Below are 20,017 nucleotides of genomic sequence, written 5' to 3'. Positions count from 1 at the left end.
GCACTAATAACTCTAGTTATATGTATGCTAATGAGCAACTAATATGTGTGAGTGTGAAATAAAGTGTTACAGAGAATTCTCAGCATTTCCGTGGTGCATTCAAGTCCAGTGGTTTTTCTGCTTTGGCAGGTGCAGCCCTTGATTGCGATTCTTCTGAAAGCTCTTAATTGATTGTGTGCAGGTGTCTCCGGCCCCTCCGGCCCAGCACACCACCAGCACAGGCGGGCGGCGGCGGAGAACCACCAGCGAGGACCCCGACGAGAAGAGGCGGAAGTTTCTGGAGAGGAACCGAGCGGCCGCGTCTCGCTGCAGGCAGAAGAGGAAAGTCTGGGTGCAGAATCTGGAGAAGAAAGCGGAGGACTTGAGCAGCGTGAACGGACAGCTACAGGTACACACACGCACACAGGCACACCGCTTCGAGTGCATTGGAGAGCCAGACAAAGATGGTGATGAAGTCATTAATGTAAATTAAGAAGTGTGTTTGCCTGACAGCCACGGCGTGATTGTCGGAGTCTCCTGCATCGATATGGCCCTGTCAATAAAGACGTTTCCTCCAGATGTCATCGGCACACAAGCGTGTCGTCTGTTCTGTCGGCGCTGCCCTGGAACTCTCTCAGGGAAAGCCGTCTCTTTCTCAACCCCCGTTTTGTAGCAGGCAATTAGGATCTGCCACTGACAAGTTCGCAACAGTTCACGTAACCGTTGTCTCTGCTGATAACGGCGAGTGCGGCTCGGCGCCGGCACGTTCCAGACAATTTAATGAGATGTGCCACTGTTTATTTGCGCGCTGTCTTCTTTATTTGTCCGTTTAATCAAAGCGCGGGTTTTTTTTTTTTTGGCGACGGGGTTGGGGAAGGGCGATTAATTTGTGGGTTATATGAAGGAATAAACTAACACGAAGCAGATGGAGAAGCGAAGAAGGGTGTTGGGTGTAGAACAGAATGCTCGGGACTCTGGAAACGAGCGTGACGGTATGTTTCTTCGGAGGGACGGCGTTTAATACGAGCGCATTTATCAGCGCTGATGGGCTGCTGTAATTGTCCCTCTCTGCCCCGTTGGCCCAGCTGATCGGAGCGTAGAGCTCTAATGATGCTCAATTACGTTAACATCATCCTTAACTGGCTTTTTAACGAGGTGTCAGGGTTTGCCGACCAGCGCACGGCAGCACTCGAGCCAAACATCCCCTGCGCTGCCTTTATGGATGCAGCCGGTCTGGGAAGACATTAAACACTTTAATGGCCTGATCTTACCGTATCTCTGAAAGCAGCGCAGGGGACAGTTGAGATGCAGCAGATTTTAGACATTTAGTTTGATGATTTTTTTTGTTTGTTGTTGTTGTTGCTGAGAGGCCATACCTGAAGCCATATGTCAGTTTAGATCTTCATGTCAGTGAAAGTTCACCGGTCGTAATAACATGATTGTACACATTTGAATTATTCATACCTTGTAGATAAATTCCAGCATGTTAAGTATCTAATAAATATATGATATCTGGACATGTAATAGAAAATTTGGCCTAGTACAGGTTAATCAATGGAATTTTTTTGGACATTTAAGAGTACTTTTTTGTCAGATATTTTAGAGGAAACGCTTGTTTCAGGTAAGACTGCTCTTCAGGAGATTTTTTTTTTTCATGATTTTAAAAGAAGTCTCGGGTTCCCCATAAGAAATGCAGTAAAATTGTAAATATTATTACAGTTTAAATTCCATTTTATTATTTTTTAAATTTTTTTTATATTATTTCTGTGCTGTTAAAGCTGAATTTTCATCATTACCCATTACTACAGTCTTAAGTGTCACATGATCCTTCAGAAATCACTCCAATATGCTGATTTGCTGCTCGAGATATTTTTTTTAATATATTTTTGGGATGATAATGATGCGGGGGGTTTTTCTGATAAATTTCAATGTCAAAATAATAGGCAGAACAGGGTTAATTGGAAATAAAAGGTCTTTACTGTAACATTTAATCAATTTAATACATCATTCCTGGGAAAAAAAAGGATTAATTTCAATTGAAAAGCAGCGTCGCTTTTGATATTTACTCGTTCAGGGATGTTTTCACCCTGTCAAGGTTCATTTTGTAATAATTACTTTTCAGCTGCCTTTTCCTGCCTGTTATAATAGACGTTTCACCTGATAAATAATAAATAAATCTACAAAAAAATACCTAGAAAAAATTTTATTATACAAAAAATAAAATGTACAGACATGAAACTAGCACAGCCACAAATAAAATAATTTGCCTGCAACCACAATCAAATTTAAGCAAAATTTTTGACCACAGTTAATCAAGTTCCGCGAGCTAGGCTGTTTGCTATTTATTACCATTAATATTTATCTTTTAGCCACTGGCCACTCTTCTCTGGAGATATTGACATGGCAGTTGAACACCTCGGCAGTCTTGTTTTAGGATATTAAACAACCCCCGAGCCTTATGAGTTATTTTCCAGTAACTAATAATAATAATAATAATAATAGCCTGTGGTCAAGCTGAGCTCCAGACTGTTGGAGTCGTGTCTGCATTTTGAAGTGACGTGAAACACAGAAGAAAGAGATGGAGAGAGGGAGGCCAACTCTGTGGTCCTAATGGAAGACGGCAGTTTGTGGTGAACATTGCCATAGTGTTTTAGCAGCTGCGTTTAAATCTGCTTCTCCTCTGCACACCGCACCGGCTCTGCCAAGATAAAAACAGATGGAAAGAAATAAACTGGCTGCTACATTAAACGCCGGCCGTGTTTCTGAAAAAGCTTTTAAATCCGCGGCGCTGTGCCCTTCTCTCGCACCCATTCGGCTCTCTGTAAATCCTGTTAAAGTCACCTTCGCTGTTAAACAGCCTGTCTTTAGCGCATGCAGAACAGCACAGCCCCATGGGAGTCCTAACGGCAGACGAGAGTAAATCTCACCAGAATGGGCGACAGTGTTTCGCTGACGGAGGGGAGCGCTCTCTCTGTGTTTCTCTCTCCTGGGACGCTGCCATTAAGCAGCTATAATTGTGTCCCAGAAAAGCCTAAATGAAGAAGAGCTAATGATCTTTTTCTGTTGATTCCTCGATGATGTTGACGGGTGGCGTGCTGCTTTCTCTCTCTGTGCAGAGCGAGGTGACTCTTCTGCGAAGCGAGGTGGCCCAGCTGAAGCAGCTTTTACTGGCTCACAAAGACTGTCCCGTGACGCTCCTGCAGAAGAAATCGGGATACCATCGTGAGTGACCTGAGCGCATTCACACCGTCAGACCTTTTTGATAATTTGAGCATCGTATTTGATGCATGAGACCATGCATACTCAATTAACCATAATATACGTAGAATATGGAACCCATATTGGATGAGACAAAGCACATCATTTTTATTCAGAAGCACAAAACTATGCAGTTTGGTCCAGATGTTATTGTTTTGTAACCAAAAAGTAAAGTGACATTCTGATAGCTTGTAATGCAAATGATTGAGATCTATATAATAGTACAGCAGGATACTTGCATAAAATGCATATAAATATCAGTTGTCACTCTATAACTCCCAATAAAACATCATGTTTTAGTATGATTATAATTAAATGCTTAGTCTTATGTTTAAAAGCTCTGAAGTAGTTGGTATAATGCAGTATAATGTTTATTGAGAGATGAACAAAAAAATGGCCCTCAAAATCCTGTTTCGTCATATTTTATATTTATATTTTACTGTGACTTCTCTTAAAAAATTAAAAATAAATAAAAATAATGCATGGCTGACCATGTTATTCAGTCCAGTCATGTATTAACAGCATTTTCTTCTTAAGTTCACTTGCAGAAAATCAGTAAAGAGACATATGAACCTTATCATGAAGGCAGAAGTTTTTACTGTTATCTTGAAAGGGCTTTTAATTGATAAAAGCAAAAACAAAAAGTAAAACAATCAGACAACAAAAGATGTAGTACATTGTGAACGAAGATTTCAGCAGATGCTTGCAGTATACATTCACAAATCTTTGCCATGTGGAACAGAGATTGGATTGGGACAAGAAAGGACTGCAAGATTTATTGCCACACACTGCCCGTGAGGCTATAATAAGTACATAACTTTTAATGAACTGTTGTTATTGAGTCAATTTGATGAATTTATCACCGAATAAATCCAACGAATGAGTCAAAAAAGTTACTGCATCAAACATATGACTCTCTTAATGTAAAAAAAAATGTGTATGCCAACCCTGTCCCCCAAGAAACCTGATTTAATTAATTAGAAGAGACTCCTAGACCTGACGTAGATGGGTCAGATAAGGGTGACGCATATAAAAATACTGTCTTGGGTGACCGTTTACTGGCCCAAGTCAAAAGAGCTTATTTTGAGCCAGAGAATTCATTCACGATGCCTTAATCTCATTTGGCAATGGCTTTCTAATCTATCTGATCTAATCTCACTTAATGTTTTTCTTTCCTTCCAAATGTGCACACATCTCTGGACTGACAGCTCTGCTTAATGGGTTGTAAAGCTAATGGTTTCTCTTTTTTTCTTCCAAATTTGTTTGTTTCTGACGATAACAGATGAGTGTTATTCCTAACGAGTGTTGAGTTGGGTTTTCGGTGAAATGTGAACTGGAATATGAGTGTGAAATAACAGATTCATCTCGTCCCATTATTACGCCGAGGACTCATATATTTGCTCGCTAACAAAATGATCCCTGCTGTATTTGGCGCTGTCCTCTTTAAGATGAGTGATAAAGAGGCATTCAGAAACCGAGGGCTGAGTCTTCGGCCGTTACGCTTTAATGACACCTTGTGAAATGTGCAGATCTGCGCCTCGTCTGCCATATGCAGCCACTTCATATCAATTAGCTGTTGTCACAGGGACGAAGAAGCGGTTGTGGGAGAGATTGCATGTGCCGGCAACACTAAAACTTAACGGCCGCTCCGCCGGTGCGTAAGCACTTTTTGTACATAGCTTGGATATCACACCATGTCCGATACGTTGCACGTGTTTGGCTCATTTTGTAACCCGAGGCTGACTTGTATTGACAATGATTGCTTCCAAAATGAGTGTATTATAGCGGAGAGCCTGACAGAAGCGGCGTTTCGCGACTGGCATGCGCCGCTGCAGCCGCGCAGTTCATTATGCGCCGGCATTGTTAAGCAGCTTGACTGACAGGTCTCATGCATATTATGAGTCGGGTGAGATTGGGTTGTCAGGGAGCGGGTTCATTTGGTCGCTCTTGGTGAGGTAGAGGAGGGTACGGAGATGATCGAATCCATTCCTCAATCCTGTTTATGCTGCCAGTGTCACCCTACACCGTGAGGGGTCATATATTAGTCACCTGTGCAAATGAGACTCGCGGAAGAGCGCCGCTCCGTCTTTGCCGGATTTGTAAACAACGCCGGTTTGTGCCACATTCATCGCAGGACGGAGAAGCCGCAGATGGTCATCACCTGTCAAAAGAGCGGTCTTAATGCGGTGAAAAAGTGCAGACGTCAGCGCGGTCACCTGAGCGCTCCTGTCTTGTTGGGTTCATTACGGTCTGTTAGGCCTGAAATAAATGAAAATCGCATTGTACCTGCTCGGGACAGGTGTAAAATGTGGCCGACGCGGGCCTGCTTGGCAAAGAGTTTTCGTTTGTGATTGCGTGCTTAAGTAAAGTATGTTTCTGGCCTTAATCTCTCTGCCCTGGTAGCAGGTGGAGGGAATATTACCCAGGCTGCCCTGCAAACAGGGCAGGCCGTGCCTCCGTTTGGCATCGCACAAGCCCCATCTGCTCGCAGCGGAGATGATCCGAGAGCGCTCTCCAGAGCATGCGATGCCGTGTATGATAATACATCACTCCCGTTTCTGCTTAATACCATTAGGAGTAATTGCAGATGCCTGAACACGGAGTCGAAGAGAAAAGAAAACCAAGTTCGCATTTCTGAGCTCGACCTTACATGCATGGAGCGGCCGAGGTTTGCAAGTCCGGTCAAATCAGAAGCGCGTGCGCAATCAAATACCCCTGCATTAATTACCTAGTGCCATTTGAGCCGTGCTTGCTTCATTAGCTATATTAATTATCATGGTAGTCTGCATTTCTGTGCGGGAGCGAGCCTTCTTTTCATTCGCTTCCTCATCAGCAGCCAATTAATTCAATGCAACTGCAGAACAGCTGGTGGCATTTGGACCGCGCATCTCTGCCGCTCTCCTGTGTGTGTATCATTAAAATCAGGTGCAGTAATTATCTGTCGCTGCAGTAGTTGGCAGGAAAGAGAGGGGATCGGAGGGAGGGGTGCGCGAGTCTGGCCGCACGCTACAGCCTCTAATATACCCTGATGATGTTGGTTTAAAATGACATTGTAACTTTAATTAAAGGTTACAAAGCAAGCACTGGGATTAATAAAAGACAAAGCATTGGACTGGGAAAGTCTTTAATCGCAATCATGCCAGCAACTCATCCGGTGCGAAAGAGGTTTAGATGTTGGCGAGGTCAGAATCGAGTCGTGTCGTCGCTCAGGGGAGTCAGATTTGGCTGTTTAACATGAACAGTTAGTGCCTGACGGTAGATGTCAGCACTACAGCTCAAGAGTCATCAGTCACATGGTTATTACAGGTCAGGTGACGCTTAAGCAAAGATGGCGTCGCACTTTCAGGGGGCATGTGCCAGCTGAGCGACTGTTATTGACGTCAATAGAATATTAACAGATAGCTTTAGTTCTATCAATTTTAACCTTTAAGCCATTATTACCTAAGGTTGTTGGGATGATATCAGTGTTTGCTGAATGATTACGTTGGCCAAAATAATTCACCATAGTTTACATATTTACATAGTTTAAATGTATCAAAACAAGGGAGTGAATACCTGTAATATTATAAGTTCAATATATTTTAGTTTACAGTATTAGTTACAGTATTACTGTATTTGAAGATATCGTAGCCAGTCACAGTGCAGTGATATCTGTTGAGCGTGTGAGCACACTGGCCAATCACAGTATTTATGCAGTTTCGGATAACCTTACTGCTTAAGAGACCCTCTCTAAATTCAGCCCTTTTTAAAAATTACAGACCAGTATCACCTCTTCCATTCATTGCAAAGACACTTGAGCGAGTTGTGTTCAACCAACTCTCTTGTTTCTTGATCAGAACAAACTTCTAGACAACTTGCTACAAAAGCGGCCACGAAACTGAGACTGGCCTGCTTTCAGTTAAAGAAGCCCTGAGATTGGCAAAAGCACCATCCAATTCATCAGTACTCATTTTGCTAGATCTGCTTTTGACACTGTTAACCACCAGATCCTCCTGTCCACCCTCATGAAGATCAGAAACCGCACTCCAGTGGATCAAGTTTTACAGTAGGTCCTTCAGGGTGTCTTGGAGATGTGAGGTTTCTAAGTCACAACTTCTTGTTACTGGGGTTCCTCAGGGCTCAGTGCTTGGACCACTTCTCCATCTATATGTCATCGCATTTTTCCTATTACTGCTATGCTGATGACACTCAACTCTACGTCTCATTCTAAGCAGATGATATGACGGTAGCTGCTCGCATTGCACCCTGCCTGACAGATATTTCTGGCTGGATGAAGGACCGCTATCTTCAACTCGATCTCAGCCAACCTAGGACTTCATCACAACTTTTCCATACAGCTAGGTTCATCAACCATAGCTCCTTTCTAGACAGCCAGGAACATTGGAGTTGTAATTGAGGATCAGTTGAGCTTCACAGACTATATTGCTACTGTAGAAATCCTGTAGATTTGCCATATACAGCATTAGGAAGATAGATCCTTCTATCAAAGCAAGCTGTTGTTCTGTCCAGCCTGGACTATTGTTGTGCTCTCTTGCCTTCCATCATATACCGTCAAGCCTCTGCAACTGATCCGGTATTCAGTAGTAAGAGTCATCTTTAACAAGCCGAAGAAAGCCCATGTCACACCTCTCTTCTTCAGTTTACACTTGCTGCCAATATCTGCTCGCATTAAATTCATGGTGTTTGCCTACAAGACCACTAGCACTGAACCAGTATACCTAAACTTGCTAGTTCAGACTCCATAAGTGAACAACACCTTGTGGTGCCATCCCAAAGAGACACAAAATAACTCTCACTGACCTGAATGAGGGGAAAAAACCACAATGTGTACTGTTTTGTCACAGCACTTGTATACCGTTGCTCTCTTATTGCTCTGATTGCTTCTTTTGTTCTTCTCGTTTGTAAGTCGCTTTGGATAAAAGCATCTGCTAAATGACATCTGGATCATTCATTATACTGTAAGGTCAAGTTAAGCACTTCACGACGTGTGCTCTGGTTGTGTAATGCATATTTTGGGAAATATAATGGGTTATCCGACAGCATGCAATTAATAGGGTACTGTTTGATATTTTTTCCCCCACATTTAATTCAACACTACTTTAGACAATAGTTAAACAGACTGCATGTTGCACGAAAGCGTTTGAGAGCTGCTAATGTCTTGTCGTCTCCGTGGATGTGTTTCAGAGCTGGATAAGGAGGACAGCTGCGGGGAGATGTCTGTTCCCAGCAGCCCCCAGAACGAGGCCATCCAGCACAGCTCCATCAGCACATCCAACGGCGTCAGCTCCTCCACAGCAGCCACGGCGGCCCTCGCGTCCGGCCCCGCTCTGGGGCCCGCCGCAGACCACAGCACAGAGGAGGAAGACGCCTCTTCCTCTCATGCCCAGTCTTCAGGAAGCTGATCAGGCCTCTGATTGGTCGCTTCGATTCCCGGCAGCCATGTTTGAAAGGAGGAGGGCGAGAGATGAGACGCTTCAGTCTCGTCTCACCTCTGTTTTCATTTCGAGCTCTTTTCGATCCAGCGCATTTTTACAAAGAGCTGTGGGGGGGGCACTTGAGAGGTTATGCAGAAATCGTATGATTGTTTCATGGTTTTTCCATTTGTGGTGTGTTTATTGAGGATCGAGACGGAGCGGTTCACAACAGTCCTGTGTCCGGATTCATAGACTTACTGGAGCGCTATCCAAGGAAGAATCGGCCACTTTATAATTTATTTGCCTTTTATATTTTGCACATGAAAGGAGTGAACGGTGTCTGTTTTAGTTTTCCAGCTGATTTTTAGCAGTAGCTTTAAAACAAAATCTGATCGTCGGTCTTCTAGAAATAGTGAGGTGTCGTTGCGTGAATGCTTCATACGGATCCTGGCATGTTAATGAAGATTTTCTGACATGAGTGATTGTTCATTGGGCAGTGATTGTACGAGTGCATTATTCTTTTCAAATGCTTACTTCGATATGTGCAGGTTATTGAAATTACAACAACAAATTTCTTTTACAGTCTAATTACAAAGACGTTTTAGGTAAATTAGTGAAATAGACTTGCCTGAGAGCTTATTTTGATAAGAACTTAATGCTTTTTTTATAAGCAATTTTGTTTTTTTTTCTTGCTTAACTTACAAAGTAGCTGACTTTGTATTTGTTGTGTCATTGAGAAGATCATTAGTTCATTCACTCTGATTGTCTTTCTGATTACAGTGTAATTAAGGAAGCATTGTATATGCCATTATGATGAAATCATTGTATGTGATCTCTACTGGTACTATGTTTGTCTTAGGATCATGACAAAAAAAAAAAACAAAAAAAACGAAACGAACCTTTAAACAAGGCTTTTTCTGGCCAAGCTGTGGAACTGTTTTCAGCAATTGCGTCTTTAGCATTAAACTCGACAAAACTCAACCGGAGCTGCTCTTCAAAACAACGACGGATGTAAAACTCTACTGTCTTTTTAAGTTACGCTTAGTGACGGTTGCTAAGTAAGAAAAACAGATGAAGTCTTTGATCATCATCCTCTTCTCTCTTTAAATTCTATTGGCTTACTACTGTGTAGTTCTACAAGACTTTGCTGCATTTCGTTCTGCTTTTAAGTCTACTTGATTTTGGTTTCAAAGGTAAATTTGTACGACGGTTGTTCTGTGCTTTACCTGCATGACTGAATTCTCTAAGAGAATTAGACCAGTGTTTCAACCGTGTCTCCGTTGCTGTCGAACGTCTCGTTACTCTTAGATTTTCAGCCAGGAATTGGCAGCTTTACAATGGGGGTTTTGTTCTTTATATTTACTAGGTCCACTTTGGAGGAAAAAAAAAAAAAAAAAAAGGATGTGATGATTATTGTGCTGGCGGTCAACTTGTAACTTGTGAAAGTTATGTATAAATTATAATAAATTAATAAAACGTTGTAATAAATCTTTTAAATAGCTACTTAAAGCATCGGTCATTCTGGAGATTTTCTCATTGGATTTTTGAAGTCGGTTTTATTTTAATGATGTTTTGCTTTGTAAATTGTGCCATCTAGTGGAAAAAGCTGGAACATTCAACTAGCTTTTGGATGAACTGTTGGGGCTGGTGCTTTGCTGGTAAGTTCTGTGGGCAGTCTGCTTGTGTTCACGTTCAGAAGTTAAAACACAATTTAATGTTGTGTTCATGTTCAGAACTTTGCCCTATTTGATACTAATCAATCAAATACACATTAATGGCAATGAGAGAAAAATAAATAAATAATATATATATATATATATATATATATATATATATATATATATATATATATATATATATATATATATATATATATATATATAAACTATCAAGTTTGTGTCATTTTATCAAGTCCGTATCATCATATAACTCCGTTACACACATCTTTTTGGAAAGTGTCTCTTCCTCTTTGTTACCATCTTAACTTGGTAAGGAGACCTCTCCAGCTCTCTTAATTATCTGGAGCAGAGACCTATAGTCTTTACACCTAACATTAAGAGGGATTCATAAACGTTACCAAGTCATTTTAGGGATAAAATGATTTGAGAGCCTTTGAAAGTTTTTCACACACTTAAAGACGTAAAATTGAAAATGCTAGCTGTTCTCCAGCTGAATCTTTACAAAATGTCTCGCTTTTCCAGCTCTTTGTTGCCCTGTGCCGACTTTTTTGAGACCTGTAGCAGGCATCAAATTTGAAAGTGTGAAATTTCTCAGTTTAAACATATGTTATATATGTTCTATTGTGAATAAAATACTGGCTCATGTGATTTGATTGGAGTCAGAAGAACTATTCATCAAGAAATACATTACTCTGGAGTGCCCTGCTCCCCCTGCTGTCTGATAACTCAACTCTCTGTGTGTGTGTGTGTGTGTGTGTGTGTGTGTGTGTGTGTGTGTGTGTGTGTGTGTGTGTGTGTGTGTGTGTGTTAACCTATTGCTCACTCATCATCTTGTTTCTTCAACCGTGAACTTTAGCCTGGCGAGGCTGAGATGTACTAAACAGAGATGTGAGTGTACTGACCTTTCAGTGTTTTTGGTCTGATGAGACTCAACTTTCCAGTCATGGTTTTCTGTGTCAAACCCGAGTCCGGAGTACCTTTTATATTTAGCGCATTATTCTTATTAGGCTCAATTGTTAAATGTAACAATTAATGGGAATCACCTAGTATTATCATACGCTAGTTAAAACTTCACCATCTGTGCATTGTGACTATTGGCCATTAAATTATTATGCATTAAATATCATATTACATAAAGCATCGATGCGAAGACCTTTAGCACACTTTATGAACAAGCAATTTCCAGAAGAGGAACCATGTCTTCAGTCAAAAATAACCATCACTTCATCCTACGCACGACGCGCCTTGAGCATCTTTTTAGTCTCGTCGTATTCAAAAGGAAGTATATTTACTTTAATTCAACGGCAGGAAATGAGAGCTGAACAATAAATGCAGTGTCAGGGGCTCATGTCCTCTGAGCTGGCTATTGTGTGCGCTTCCTGTTAGCGTGTGTGCTCGTGTCTGTCCGTTCAGGGGGACACCACCATCTGGGGAACATACTGGAGAGGTTTTCTTTTCTTTAAACCAGGGCTTCAAAGGGTGCTTTGGGATCCAATGGCCGTGACATCGTTTGGAGAAGGCATACTGAGACATGCATTTTGTAAGATTTTGTTTTTATTCTTGTACAGAAGTTCAAAATATAAATGCACTGAATACTTTGCATGCTGCTTTGTAATGTTTTAGCCATTTTGCAGCGCTGTAACATCTATAGCCTCCCTTTCAATATATATATATATATATATATATATATATATATATATATATATATATATATATATATATATATATATATATATATATATATATGCATTTTTCTAATTCTAAGAGGAAGAAAGTACTATGCGCTACAAAGGTTCTAGTACTTAAGTATTTCAAAAGATAAGGGTCTTCTATTTAGGTGCATTTTAGTTACTATATGTGCTTTTAGGGGTATAAAGGTACAAAAGGGTGCTTTTTGAAATGTAATACTCCAGTTTTTGTACCTTGTTATTTCAGGATTGTATTTGTAATTGATTCCTACTGTTGTTTGAATGCATCACCTCTCCAGCCGGCCCAGATGTGTGTCGCCTTTACAGTGTTGGGTTAAAAGTAACGAGTTGGGTTAAAAGTAATCAAAATGTAGCCTGATTATATTACAACGTGTAACGTTATGGAGGGGGTCTCCATGGTAACGCGCCATGAGGAGGCTGCAGTCCCCGAGGAAGAGCGCGCGCGCGCGGATCAGGTCACGTGGTCTCACAAGATGGCGACTTCGGTGCTGGGATGTAAGGAGTGAAGCGGAGCTCCGGAGAAGCGCTCAGCACGGCCACCGGTACCGGATCGCCTCTAGTCCCTGCGCACGTGCGTCTCCCGCGCTGTCGGAGACGCTGCGAACGAAAGTTTAGCTCGGCGGCGGCTTGCAGCAACGCGGCCCCCCACCGAGCAATCCATCTAACCCTTCTCCTCCAGAATATAAGGCTGTTTGTCGCACAATCGGGCTCTCACCTCATGGAACGGATCTAAACGAGGCGTGTGTAGTTCAAAGCGTTGTGCGTCTGGATCATTGGCTGAGATGGCCATCCATGTGTTCGGTGAGTCCGTCTCAAGCGATCGCTTTTATTCGGAGTTTGGATGACAACAGATTGCCCTCTCTTTCTCTGTGTGTGTGTGTGTGTGTGTGTGTGTGTGAGAGAGAGAGAGAGTGAACGCAAAAACACGCAAATAGATTTAATAGAGAGCCGCGGTGCTATTGGCTAGCCCCGCACCGAATCCTCATTTTCAGTCAGAACGAGCGGTGTTTTGTTGTCGCGTGCTCACAAACACGCGCTTCACAATGAGGTCATGTGGTCAAAATAACTTGAAAATGACTTCATCCTGCGGTGTGTTTATATTCTGACGTGGTCCCAGGCAGACAGGTCACTCTTGTCTCGTGTTTGTCCTCGTCTCCGGTGTTTGTTTTGTTGTGAAGCAGCGGCAGACTGTCCTTCGTGGCAACAGGTAAACGAGCGGGGCTTCAAGTGAAGTGTTTATCGACCTTTAGGAACCGATACTCTTACTTTTGAGGGATAGTAATGTTCACACGAGCTCATAAACGACTACGCGAATATGTGTAGCCTGATTTATGTGTCTCATTAAAAATTATTTTTCGAACGCTTCGAATAAAATTAAAAATGATGATGAAAAACGTGATGAAATGCGTCTAAATTTGCACAAATATTTTTGATTCTGTCTGAAAGCAAGCTTATATATATATATATATATATATATATATATATATATATATATATATATGTATATATGTGTGTGTGTGTATGTGAGAGATTTATTGAAAGCTGAATTTTGACTAATATACAGGTTTGGCTGAGGGTGCAAAAAAAAAAATAATTGAGGTATTCACCTTTAAAGTTGTTCAAATGCAGCCATTAGCAATGCATATTATTAATTAAATTAAAAATTAAATTAAATTTAAATTTACAAGATAAGATATCTTCGTGGAACTTACAGTTTTGACCAGTACAATGTAAAGTCGGCTATTAATATGCCTGCTTTTGTGCTCCAGGGTCAGGTACGACTGCGTGAGCCTCAAACACTTGTTGAAGTCGTCATGGAGAAGAAATGTATTTGCACTTATCTCTGGACAAGGAAGCAGCCATTTTCTATTAATACGTAGCGCCGAATCATACGCAGATTATACAGTGTTAGAAGAAGAGAGATCTGAATTGATGCTGTTGAACTCTCATGCCAGATGCTTTGAATCTATTCGAACGCCTTCCACTTGGATGTACCTTTTGTGACGAACATAATAGAAGGGTGTTTTTTTTTTTTTCTATTTTGGCTGTTTCTGTGAAAGGAAGAGGAAGCTGTCAGAGGGTCTTTCCTCCTGAAGAGTGAGAGTGAGGTGGTGTAATGTGCTCTATTGTTCATGAAGCGCTTTCCTGCTCCGATTCATTCATCTTCTAATGAACGCTCTGAGGAACCAGCCACGTCTCGCTGTCAGTTTAAACCGCTTTCTTCCTGCAGAATCGCTGAAAATTGTGCAAAATAATATCGAATATTGTGTTAACCCATAGCTTTCTTTTGTTGTTTGTTTTTATCTTTGCATACCTTTGGTTATTACATTGAGCGTCTTATCATATGGTCTTTCATTTTTAATATCGCCGAGTACTTTTAAAAGATGCTTCTGTGATTTAGAAAAATAAATATTGCTGGATATTAAAACAACAATAGCATAATAATAATAATAATATAGGCTAAGGAATTCATTTCTAAATACGCAAACTTGCTATATTTTCTGTGAATATGGGCTGTTTTATAAAGTAATAAAAAATGAACAATGTTTAAAAAAAATTTAGTATAGGATGCAAGCTTCAGTCGTTTTTCTAAACATATTTGCAGGAAGAAAATTTATATTAAGCAAGATCTTGATGGTTGTTCGTAGTGTTTATTGTATTTCACCGGACAAAAGTTTAAAAAAAAAAAAAAAAAAACTTTCATGTTCACCAAGGCTGCATTTACTTTATCAAAAATACAGTGAACGGTTATAGTGCAAAATATCATTTAAATTAAAAAAATTCTATTCGAATCTATTTTTCAATATCATTTATGAATTTTCAGCATCGTTATTAATTCTAATATGGCGATTTAATGCTTAAAAGTGTGCTCTGAGCGCTGGTATGAATTACATTTTGAAATATATAACATTAGAAAATTAAACGTATTTTAATATATAAAAATTATGATTTTAATATATAAAAATAATGTTTTTAAAAATGACTAATATGTGTTTAAGCTTACACCGAGTTAGTCTGTGACTTGCCTTGTAAGACAAGAGTAATAGAACGGTAGGCTAATAAACTTGATGGTTATTCCAAAAACCAAAAGGTAATATGGGGGGAAAAGGATCAAGAAAGATCCCTGCTGAAACCCTGTGAGTTGTGCTGTTGTCCGGCAGGTGGCGCTCTCACGCAGCTAAGACATGAAGTCAGGCGCTGGGGTTTACATTGAATGCATTCGCTTGAGCTCAAGCTGCTGAGATGTTATTGTCTACGCACTGTCAGCAAGCAGGGTAGCTTTTGTTTTTTTTAATGCGTTTGAATGGTGTGTTAACTGAATTTTGCCTCTCCCTTCTCTCAGATAATGACGAGTACAGACCGCCCGTGTGGAAGTCCTACTGTGAGTGTACAGCAACACACACACGCCAGTGATTATTTGAAGTGTTGAAGTATTATTTCACTCTGGGGAGCACAGCCAATTACATTTTTTCGTTTATTTTTCTTGCAAAATACAGTTAAGCCTTATACAAATGCATGTGGATGTCGTGTATATATGGAATATACTCCTCTTGTGAAATGCTCCTGGTGTTTTGTTGTAATAGTGTACCAGCTCCAGCAGGAGGCGCCGCATCCACGCAGAGTCACCTGCACATCTGAGGTGAGCGATAAGTGAACATGCTCTGAAACACAGCACGAATAGGCTCTTTGGGTATATGCAGGTTTCAACGAAAGCATACGTTTCAACTCTCGGACATGCCGATGTCTCTAAAAAAAGACAAAACGGAGCGGCCATGCGCCCCTGGGGAACAAATGCGTGACCCCCGAAGCGTCTCCGATCAGAACGCTGTCGTTTTTTTCCGACGATAACGTTCGGTGCATGTGACATTACGTGGTAATCCAGGTCACCCATCTTCACTGAATTACCAATGCGTGCCTTAATTGCGTGATGGTCTAGACTCGGCGTAACCTCCGGAGGCTAGGTTGCGGTACGGAGACGGGAGAAGCTCCGCTCCATTAGTCAGGATGATATTAGCGGCGGTAATTAAGGAGCGAGAGAGAGATGCTGCTTCTGAATTATTCATCTGCGTCGTGATGATCTCGTGTTTGTGGATGAAACTGCGTTTAGAGATCAGGCCACCCCCCCCAAGGGCTTCATCACATAAACCTTTATTATGAAATCTGAGGCTCGCTCGGGTGATTGTTTGACGATGAGCTCGGGCTTTCGTAACATGTTGGTGATCACATCCGCATCTTTTGAATACGTTTTTCTCCAAATAAGACTTAAAGTAATCATTCTCCCAAAAATAATGTTTTTTTTTTTTTGTTAATATGGTATCATACTATACACAATGACTTAAAGTAGATATTAGCTATGGACCGTTGTCCTTGGTTATTCATAAAATGCAAGACGGCAAAAAAAAAAAAAGATATTGTGGAACAAAAAAATGAATACTTGTGGTTTCTGATGATATTATTGAGGTCTTATGAAGCAAAGTGATTTTTCTGTGCAAGAAATCTTCTTCTTTTAGGTTTGTATTGACAAAAACTTTTTTTATTTACTTATTTTTTTGCATTGCAATATTTACATTCATGATTTTTATGACATTATTTATATTTTTAGTTCTAGGCAGCACAACACATACTGTACTGGTTTGCTTATTTGTATTTAATCAAGGAAGCTAATACCTCTTATGACTCTCTTTGTGACGGTTATTTTCTCACAAACACATTTATCCCCAATACAAAATGATTGTATAAATATAATTTTCCATTTAAATCAGCATTAATAAGCAGTTTAATTGTCATGAAAAATCTTAGTCTTTTTTTTTTTTTTTCTGCAAAATGCAGTTTCTTATTTAAGATGAGAAAGACCTGACTGTCTCTTGGCAGGTTTCTTGAAATTTAACCTTATATTTCTCCTTTTACTATTGACCAAAAAACTACAGTATTTATTGGATGTTATTTATTTCTATTACTACTACTTACAGTTGCAAAAGTGATTTAGTCAGGAGCATTAAGATAATTATTTTGTCTCTTGTTGCTTGATTAACACGAATGAGAGACACAGCAGGAGTATATTAGGCTGCTGTCCCTTTAAGAGCTACCTGCAACAACAATATACTGTTACTTGTGTTTTCTTTCTCAGCCGTTTGCCTTCACTTAACACCTAAATGAATGTGTTTATGAGGATACTTGCTAACAAGAGAGCGGTCAAGACAGAAAATAACGGAGCGGGGAACTGTTCTTCATGAATACCGCATCCCTGTGCTTTATATGTTTTGATGTTGTGGTTTATGATAAAGCTCGTGTTCCTGGAGTGACTCCGAGACGCAGACGTCCGTGTCTGAGGAGGGAGTTTTAATAAGATGTTGATCTGCTGGCGGTGGGACGGGGGTCTCCTGCTGTTAGCACAATTCAGCAGGTATTTTACCCCCATCCCCCACTCGACCGGACGGCGTATTAATTAACGGTGGATTAACATTAAACAGATGCACGCTGCTCTTCATGTTTATCTCAAGGGCTTCTTAAGGATTGGTTCTGGAGCGTTTCTTGCTCTGGGCTGCTGGCCACTTATCTGCTCCTGTAAAGCGCATCACCCCAGCGCAGGGTGGAGGGTTATTGTGACAAGAGGTTTAACCCGCTCTAATCCCCTTCAAAAGGCCCCGCAATTTTTTTTTTTTTTTTTTTTTTTTTTTTTTTTAAGCATTCAGAGCATGCAAATCAGTGACCGGAGTCCTTACACACACACACACACACACGCTCACAACTCACTGGACACTTCACTCAAGCATCTGGGTTTACTTTTTTATCAAGACTCCACATGAAAAATGTGCTTTCGCATCAGGACCCAGATATTAGGAGCCAGATGACCAACGTTTACAACAATATTTGCATTTACTTCAAGTTTTAAAGTGTATACAGTATGCAAATGTCCTTTAAACAAAACCTATCCATATAATCCAGTGCTGTCCAAACAATGAATCGGATCCTATATAATAAAGGTTTTTGTTACTGTAATATATGCATGCAAAAACACACATGCACGCCATGTAAAAAATATTTGTTCATAAGTTATATTTAATATTAATATAGACATGCAAATATTTTCAAAATACATACTGTATATATCCGTATACACACACACACGTGTATTATGCAAACAGAAGTTTTATTTTGATTAATATTTTGGCAATGAAAACTACAATTCCAGACACTTATAGAAATGTTTTTTTGTTTTTTAGGTACTATATATTTATTAAAGAAATCGGCGTTGTACGATGTGGTAATTTATCAGATTTGAACTGTAAAGATTCTGAACGTTTTACAGTGTTTCGTTAGCTGCAGTAACTATTAACACCGATAATAATAATTTTGCAGCAGATGATGCTTTTAATTTGATCTGAATCTCAGTGTTCCTCCGTGTAATTGATAAAGAGATGATGCTGCTTTCATTCAGTCTGCCACCAAACTATTAAGGTTTTGATTTCACCGCCTTATCAGATTTCATTAGTGCTGATTGAGTTCATCCTGTCTTGTTGTAATTACATATTGTATATTACAATGAGCTTCAATTTAATCTTCATTAAAGGCAAGGTAAGCGCTTTCTGTTAGCCAGTGTTGATATTTGAAATAAACACCCCTAGCCCAAAAGAGTGTCACCCCTATTTCAGTTCTGGGAAACAAAGCAAAAACAGACTTCTAGCGAGTCTACACCAGAAGCCAAAACATGACAAATCCCGACAGAAAACTGCTGTCTCGTTCTATTCATGACGCCGTTTTCAAACGGCGCTTTATCTCGTCCAGTCAGTGTAGACAGACTTGGCTGTTGCAGTATAGACACGGTGTTACTTGTCTATCGAGAAGAAACAAAGCAGCTCTGCAGCTCGCTCTCATCAGGAGTAGACACGCCCCTCACTGCTGATTGGCTACAAATTTTTGCTCTGCTGTTTCTGTTTTTTTGAAAAAATCGTGTTCATTTGAAAAAATCGCTGTGTGTGTGTGTGTGTGTAACACCTTGTGTATGTTTGTGTGTGACTTAAATGTGTGTGTGTGTGTGTGTGTGTGTGTGTGTTGGCTTCATGGGGTCAGTGTGTCTTCTCTCTGCTGATCTGTGTTCCTGAAGAGTCCTGCAGAGATTTGTTCATTATAACTGAAGCCGCGACCAGCCTGTCCTACGAACCGCTGCACACACACACACACCCCCCCACTGATATGTTAGAAGTTAGATTTGATATGAGGGGTTTTCTTTTGATTTCTCAAGAATGTGTATTCATGTGTGAAGGAAAACCCTCCTTTCACTCCCTGTGTGTGAGAGTCTTATGTAATTCTGTCTCTGAGGAGATCGTTCTGTGAGAGGAGGACTGCGCTGTGTGTAAACCTAGACATCTGTGATGGTGGATTTTTTTTTTTTTCTTGAGTATTAAATGCATACTAAACCTTAAAACAAAATTTAGTCCATATATATATAAAAAACATGAAGCAGCACAACTGTTTTCTACACTGATATTAATAAATTTATTAATTTATCAGCAAATTTGACTTCTGAAGGATGATCATGTGACACTGAAGAATGGAACAATGATGCTGAAAATACAGCTTTGATCTCACACACACACACACATATAAGTAGCTGCAGTAGCTTTACTGTAAATGTACATTTTTTTATTTTTTTTTATAAATAAGTCTGTTTAGAATAGCAAGAAGTGATGAATTATGCACATTAAGAGCAGGAACATTAATTCCAGCAAACGGGGCCACATTTTATATCCTGCGTTTCCTGATTTCCAAGCCAGGAGTGAACAAATGTAATGAAATTAATATTATAAATGAGGTGAGTAATTTGGTGAAAATGCGTGAAACAGTTGCCTCATTTCTCCAGTGTCACCTGGTCATTGCTGATATTAGCATTTAAGGATGCTGATAGAGAAACCCAGACAGAAATGGGACGCGCTCATCCTTCATACAGCAAATAGTGCGCACTCAGCACACACACACA

The 20,017-nt window shown here is 40.3% G+C and overlaps 2 protein-coding genes across 5 annotated transcripts in view; both read left to right on the top strand.

Annotated features, from left to right (window-relative positions):
- The window catches only part of atf2 (activating transcription factor 2), a 20,578-nt gene extending 10,418 nt beyond the window's left edge, over positions 1-10,160 (top strand). For 2 of the 3 annotated variants that reach the window (XM_043249305.1, XM_043249304.1), the window contains 3 exons: positions 182-388; positions 3,096-3,201; positions 8,422-10,160. In XM_043249305.1, coding sequence (XP_043105240.1) covers positions 182-388; positions 3,096-3,201; positions 8,422-8,639 — 531 coding nt within the window. In that variant the 3' untranslated portion in view covers positions 8,640-10,160. Of the gene's footprint in view, positions 1-181; positions 389-492; positions 1,643-3,095; positions 3,202-8,421 lie in introns of those variants that run through there. The other variant, XM_043249307.1, reaches the window with a different exon arrangement.
- A 1,649-nt stretch (positions 10,161-11,809) lies between these two features.
- Positions 11,810-20,017, top strand: part of chn1 (chimerin 1) — a 37,408-nt gene continuing 29,200 nt past the window's right edge. Inside the window, exons 1-3 of one of the 2 annotated variants that reach the window (XM_043249173.1) lie at positions 11,810-11,870; positions 15,383-15,421; positions 15,624-15,679. In XM_043249173.1, the coding sequence (XP_043105108.1) occupies positions 11,825-11,870; positions 15,383-15,421; positions 15,624-15,679 (141 nt within the window). In that variant the 5' untranslated portion in view covers positions 11,810-11,824. Of the gene's footprint in view, positions 11,871-12,487; positions 12,841-15,382; positions 15,422-15,623; positions 15,680-20,017 lie in introns of those variants that run through there. The other variant, XM_043249174.1, reaches the window with a different exon arrangement.

Source organism: Puntigrus tetrazona, chromosome 9, assembly GCF_018831695.1.
Source record: "Puntigrus tetrazona isolate hp1 chromosome 9, ASM1883169v1, whole genome shotgun sequence".
Classification (NCBI taxonomy): domain Eukaryota; kingdom Metazoa; phylum Chordata; class Actinopteri; order Cypriniformes; family Cyprinidae; genus Puntigrus; species Puntigrus tetrazona.
Note: the sequence above shows the minus strand (reverse complement) of the source record. Positions and strands in the feature narration are given on the sequence as shown.